Consider the following 6,584-nt stretch of genomic DNA (forward strand, 5'->3'; position numbering starts at 1 on the left):
GGCCATTTCCACTGGCCCGATGACCACATCCTACTCTCTTTCTATAACGCAGGGCTTTCAACGTGACAATGTCGTGTGATGTAAAAGCCTTCATCTTCCTCGAACTCAAGTATTTAACTCAGCATACTCTCCTCAAGAACATGTATTGCATACGGGGCTACCATTTATTTTTTCACTGCCGGAATTATACCGGACATGTGATGTACTTCCAACCATTATTTTGGGGCCATAGTCACGTTACAGTGTTTCTTTGGTTTCTGCTGTGCGTGAATCAAGTTTTAGCTGTACGTGTATCCCGTCAATTTTGGATTTCCTTCCCATTTAGGCCACCACAGAGCAGTCGAGTCCCTTTCTTCTTTCACTTTTTCTTTTTATTAAATTCAACTGGGGGTTAATTATGATACAATATTGTAATGGCTTCTGCCATGCATCAACATTAATAAGCCATAAGTACACAGGGGTCCCAGCTATCCTGGAGCCGCTCCCACATCCCTGCCTACGCTATTCTTCGGGATTGCTCCAGAGCACTTGCTCTGCATTCCCTGATTCATGCAGATGAAAACCAGAAAGATGATTTTTCTGCATAAAATATGCAATTGTCCTTCTTTCACATGTGAGAACATGGGTGCAGAGGTTTCTACCTGAAATAGGAAATCGGTATTTCATGTATGAAAATCGACTTGCATCATTTTCTTCATCATATGTGGAATCTTGTGTCTCCCAGACGTATATCTGTGCACACGTTTTCCTACATGAGTGGGGAATTCTATATATTTTACATATGAAAAGTTGAGCCTACAATTCCCTTCTTGAATCCTGAAATTGTATACATTTCGTATATGAAGATCTCCATGAAAGTTTACTGACATGAAGTGTGAAATTAAGATCTGGCGAACCAATATGGAATTGGAATTATCTCTATTTCATAAATGAAATTCTGGGCACCACTGTTTCTTCGTGAAATACTTAACTCCTTGTATTTCTCATGCATAAATCAAGGACTGTCCACCATGAAATAAGGAGTTCTCTATACTTCCTGTATCCAAATCTAGGCATGATTCTCCCTCATGGAAGATGGACTTCTCTATATTTCACATCTGAAGATCAGAATGAACATTTTCCCGTTAGAAATAAAGACATCTATGCATTTCATGCGATCCACTGGTTCTTCAGTCTCTGAAACACCTGTTGGCATTTGTGGCTCTGTGTGTTGCACGCATGTGTGTACTTGTGTCACGTGTTTGTGTGTGTTTGTGGGGGGGTGTGGGGGGTGGGGTGGGGTGTGGTGGGTCTGTGAGTGTGTCAGGACTAAGGGAGGTAGGTGCTCAGTGTGAAACAGCAGACATCCTAGGAGAAAGAGCGTGAGCAGTGGAAACTGTCCAGGCACTTAACCTGAGTGTGCCCACCTGAGCTAGGCGGCCCGGACGTAGGAGTAACTAATGGTCAGGAGGAGCACTTTGGTCCACTTGAAACACTTGCAGGAATAGCTCTGTGCCTCTGGCAAGTGCATCTGCAGGCGCACATCCTTAGCTACGTGGGCGCCTGCCCTAAGCCACGGGCCGGGGGAAAGGCCGAGGGCTGACAGATCGTAGGCCAGGGGCTCCAGGCTGGTTGGGCTTGCGGCTGCATCGTGGGGCTTGGACAGCTAGCCGAGGAAAGTGCTCTGCATCTTCCTCAGAGGAGGGCTGCATTCCTGACAACTGCTCAAGCCTAAGGCACAAGTTTAGCCATGACTCTGCAGCAGGTGCACATGGGTGAGGTCGGCGTAAGCCCGCCCCCACCCGGGCCCCCGCCCCGCTTCCCCATCCCCCTCCACCGCGCACTCCTCCCCCAAACCCCCCTACCCTGCCCGCCTCCCTCCTACTCCCCCCACCCCCACCCCGTGGCTTGCGGTTTGGATCGGAGGAGAGCAACTCTGTCCCTGAGGTACCCAGGAACCCTGTCTTCCTGAGTGTGTCCCTGAGCACACGGGCGCGCTGCCCCAGGGGCAACTTCAAGCTTGAGGACTGTTGCAGCTTCAGGTGGCCCTGGCTCTCCCAGTCGCTGCTCGGGCGCGGCTGCACTGCTAGGCAGGCAAAAGGCTTGCCAGGACACGCCCACTTTGCGCTGGGCCGACATTGGCCGCCTGTCACAGGCTGGCAGAGGGCCCAGGATTCCAAGGGGCGTGTCCCAGGAGCGAACCGCTTTAGACTCCATTTGATTGGTTCTGGGATGAGGTCAGGAGGTCAGGGTGGAGAGTTCAGCCCCTTCCCGTCGCCATAGTAGGCGGGCCTGGTGGCAGAGGGTTCTGCGCATGCGTCTCTCCCTTTCGCCGTTCCCTGGCTCTTGCCCAGTAACCCGTCGGGAGTAGGACCACGTAGACTGCGACCGGCGGGCGGCCCGTGAGGGCCGTCTGCCGTGCTCTAGCGTCCAGCTTGTTTGCAGTTCCGGGCTTCGGCGAGAATACCATGGAGAGTGAGACGGGGCCAGAGGAAGGCGGCAGCACTCCGGGATCCTGGATCTTAGTTGTGAGCCCGGGTCTTCATGAGGGAGGGGCCCTGGGGCCTTCCAGTCCGGTGTGGGCGGCAGAGGCGATGCAGGCCGCAGGTGGTGCGCCAGGCGAGGAGGCCGCCCTCTTCTGGGTGGAGGCAGTGGAGGAAGGTGCGGCTGTGGAGGAGGGAGAGGTGGCGGGACTCGGGCAGGAGTTCCAGCTGCTGGTGTTGGACGTCATGGAGGAGGTGGAGGTGGTGGCATACGAGGAGCAGGAGCAGGTGTCCTCGGAGGAGCATGTCCACGACCATCCAAGGCCCGGAGCCCTGAGTGACCGGCCTGCACTGGAGGTGCTGGCGGCCCTGCAGCTGGAGCTGGAGCCCGTGAATAAGAAAGCCGAAAGGGCGCATGCTCGCCTGAAACATAAGACCAGTCAGCGGCGGAAGGTGCATCTAGAGCACAGAAGCGCCATCATCCAGGGCATCCGTGGCTTCTGGGTCGAAGTTGTATCCCTTGGTGTGGTGCTTGTGAGTTTTGTGTTTGTTTGTTTGTTTAAGCCGGGCTATGGCAGGAACAGTTTACAGATCTGGCAGTTCTGGTACCGTATTTACTTTTCTGGATGGTGGGTATTGGTTACCGTCCTGCATATCTGTTCCTGATCGTAGGTGTGATGTCCTTGCTGTTCTGGCTAGCCCAAATTGATAGTTGGGCTATACTTTGAGAGGTCCCTATCAGAATTGTCATTAGCACCAGGGTCTCTTCGGAGAGAAGGCTTGTCTGGAATGGGGGAAGGGTGGGGAAGTGTAAGTGGTCCTACGGGTTCTAGCTAGGAGTGCTTGTTTTCCCGAAGTAAGCTAACTTTCAAGGGGCTGAGATGAAGCTTATCCGGTTAGGAAGAGAACCTCCTCGTGGTAGGGCATTCATGGGCACAGCCTTGGACCTTGTGCGGCATTCATATAGCCCCGCGTGAACCGAAATGTGACGAGTTAACCAGTAGCAAGTTGAAGTCAAACAGGGAGGGCCATTCTACTCTTTAGGCTAGCTTTGTTCTTCCAGCACTTTTACCTCTAGCATCTAGAGGCTCCTTGACCTAAAGCAGTTTATGAACCACCCCCAAATGTCAGTTTTGATGAGCAAGCAAGATGCAGACATGCTTCACTTCATGACCAACTTGGAGGTCAGGCAGGGGACACTGATGATTGTGGAGGGGAGGTGACTGGGGAGGGGAGAGGGCATGGTCTATCCCTAACACAGGAAAGGACAGCTCTTCTGTAAAGAGGTTTCACACCCACCCCACCCCGCACACTTTGTCCTGGCAGGTGGAGGAATTCAGGCATCCCACTCGTCACTGCAAGATCACATTGTCCTTTCGGAGGAATAGGTATTTCCAGAATGAAGTGATTGTCAAGGAGTACCTGATGAAGGTCACTGGTGAGAAGCTGCTCCCTGGATCTTGGGTGGGGGCGGGGGTGGGTAGGGGTGGCGGGCGGTGGCCCGGTGGTTGGGGGCAGAAAAGTCTAGGTTGAATCGAAAAGTGATTTAGGTCTTTCTCCCAAACTGCTTTTCCTGCAGGATACCACGCATCTCATTCCACTCCAGTTCAGTGGCACCAGGGCTTTGAATGGAAGGCATACAGGCGCAGGCACCACGACAGCAGCGTTAACTTCTTCAACTGGTTCTTTGACCACAATTTCACAGGATCTGACTGGATTGCTGAGGTGGGGTCCCACGTGGCCACTGGGCCAGAACTGGTGACTTATGTCGGAGTTGTTGGCCGTGCACGGGAGGGCTCATGGTCTGGCCAGGCCTGTGCTGACCTTGCTCATTTCCCTGGCAGATCATCATAAGGGATCTGTGGCCCAATCCTTTGCAGTACTATGTGAGGAGGAAGGCTGCACCACAAAAGGTACCAGGAGGACGAGAGGTGAGGCGCCCAGGGGCCGAGCACTGGCATAAGTGTTGTCAAAAACTTGGGTCATTTATTCCACTTGTGAAGACAGTGAGACTCCGTGGAGTACAGAGTGACACCAGGGCATGAGGGAATCAGCAAGGGACAGCAAGGGTAGAGAACTGGGGTGAAGAACAGGTTCTAAGTAGAGAAGCTTGAGGTGGATGAAGTGGCCTGGACAGGCCAAAGCCACTGCAGTTTATATCTGAGGCAGCTGCACATGGCTGAACCGTCATTCCATGGCCAACAAGTCCAGCCTCAGGCTGCTCTTAAATTGGGACCCACCTGCTCTTCCTCATGAAGTCCCATTTCCAAAAAGGCCTGTGAGTCTCCTTTGTGCAAGGCGGTTCCCCCAGTGACCCATTATTTGATTCGATTCTGATCACCACACTCGTTTTGGTTTTTAATTTGCGTTTGCATCTTTTTCCTGCCACCCTCATTCTGAGCATACTGACCACTCTGCAGGATTATGGAGAATCCTCTTTTATTTATTTTAACTGGAGGATTATGACTTTACAATACCGTGACAGGTTTTGCTGTACATGGGCCAACATGAATCACCGATAGGGATACACGTGTCCCCCCAAATGCCGAACCCGCCACCCACCGACCTCCCCTGCCTGGCTGTCTGGGTTGCCCCCAACATGACTTTGGTTGCCTTGCTGCACGCGTCAAACTCGCACTGATCATCTGTTGTGCATAAGCTAATGTAAACGTTTTGGGGCTACTCTCTCACATTGACCCACCGTCACCACCTCCCACTGAGGCCAAAGTCTGTTCTTTATATGTCTGTTACTTCTTTGCTGCCCTGCATGTTGGATGTTCAGCACCACGTACAAGGTCCTCAACTCCATATATTTGTGTGAACGCACAGTGTTTGTCTTTCTCTTTCTGACTTACTTCACGCGGTATAGTAGGCTCCACGTTCATTCCATCTCATTAGAACTGACATGGACGCGTTCCATGTTAGTGCTGTGTAAGACACCGCTGTGTATGTGTACTCCAACTTCCTTATCCCTTCATCTGCTGATGGACACATAGGCTGCTTCCACGTCCTAGCTATTGTAAATAGTTCTACGCTGAAGACTGGGATACCTGTTTTTTACTCTGTGCTTCTAGGGCATGTAAACGTCCACAGACACACCCCCCTGGGAACTGACTTGAAAGAATCAAGCTGTCTTTAGAGTTTCCGGGGAGGGTAAGTGTACATATCTCTGTCTCTCTGTTTTGAAAGGAACCCGATCCCCCCAGCTTTTGAGACACTTAACGATGGCGTGCCCCCCTTCACCTAAAACAGAAAACCGAAGAAGCTGCTTCACGTGAAGACCAATGGCCAGCATAGTTCTCTTGGACGGGAAAGTAGTGAAGAGTGGTCTGGTGCTGAAGTGGATCGACAGTGAGACACCAGTAACCCTGAATTCACTGCAAAGGAAAAATAAAAAGCATCAGCTGCATGCGTGCGTGTATTGTTTGGGCAGGTCCTCAGGACAAACACTTCAGCTGCATGTACGAGTGTCAGTTCACCGCGTGGGAATTACCAGTCTGTGGAGATTCATAGAGGGGGCTAAGTCGTATGTTGGGGTTGTGTCAGGGGGTGACGTTCTTCCTGTGGGGTGGGGGTTGGGGAGGACGGAGAAGGAAGATGAGGGGCCTATTGACTGTGGGTCTGGCAATTTTACAAGGGAAATGTGGCTGTTCGTGGAAAGGGTCTGGTGAACAAGGGCCAGAGATTGAAACAGTGGAATGCAATTCTGTTGGAAGGTGGTGGCCCAGGTATCTTCTCTGTTGCCTATCATCAGACACTTTAATAAGGGTACAGAACAAAGGAAAAGCCTTATCATTGAACTCGCTATGAACCTCGAAGGCCACATGTGTATGAGTGTGTATATGAGTGCACGGTCAGCTTTGCTGAGAGTCTGCTTCCCAGAGCTAGGGTTCCAGGTAACATCTTAGGGCATTGTGTATAAGGTATATGGAGGGGGGCTGTGGCCTAGGGAGAAAGTGAGGGGTGGGAAGGCAGTGAGGATACTAGTTTCTGGCAAAGGTGACCAGGGGAAAAGAGAAATTGCAAGGAATCAGATAAAGGAAAACAGATCCCGTCGTAGATGTTAGAGCTCATGTGAACTCTGTTATTTTTTCCAAGAACTCAGCTTCGGTATAGCGTGTC

The 6,584-nt window shown here is 51.6% G+C and overlaps 1 protein-coding gene across 2 annotated transcripts; it reads left to right on the plus strand.

Annotated features, from left to right (window-relative positions):
• Positions 1–2,370: 2,370 nt before the first annotated feature.
• LOC132344503 (testis-specific Y-encoded protein 3-like) lies at positions 2,371–5,871 on the plus strand. 2 transcript variants are annotated; one of them, XM_059884130.1, is made up of 6 exons: positions 2,371–2,975; positions 3,569–3,646; positions 3,789–3,900; positions 4,042–4,187; positions 4,307–4,393; positions 5,652–5,871. In XM_059884130.1, exons 1-6 carry the CDS (start codon positions 2,448–2,450, stop codon positions 5,673–5,675), a joined length of 975 nt encoding a protein of 324 aa, XP_059740113.1. In that variant the 5' UTR covers positions 2,371–2,447; the 3' UTR covers positions 5,676–5,871. The 2 variants fall into 2 exon arrangements, with proteins under 2 accessions (XP_059740113.1, XP_059740114.1); XM_059884131.1 differs by lacking the exon at positions 3,569–3,646 and having other exon boundaries at positions 2,371–2,996.
• The last annotated feature ends 713 nt before the right edge of the window (positions 5,872–6,584 follow it).

This window comes from Bos taurus, chromosome Y, assembly GCF_002263795.3.
Source record: "Bos taurus isolate L1 Dominette 01449 registration number 42190680 breed Hereford chromosome Y, ARS-UCD2.0, whole genome shotgun sequence".
Lineage (NCBI taxonomy): Eukaryota > Metazoa > Chordata > Mammalia > Artiodactyla > Bovidae > Bos > Bos taurus.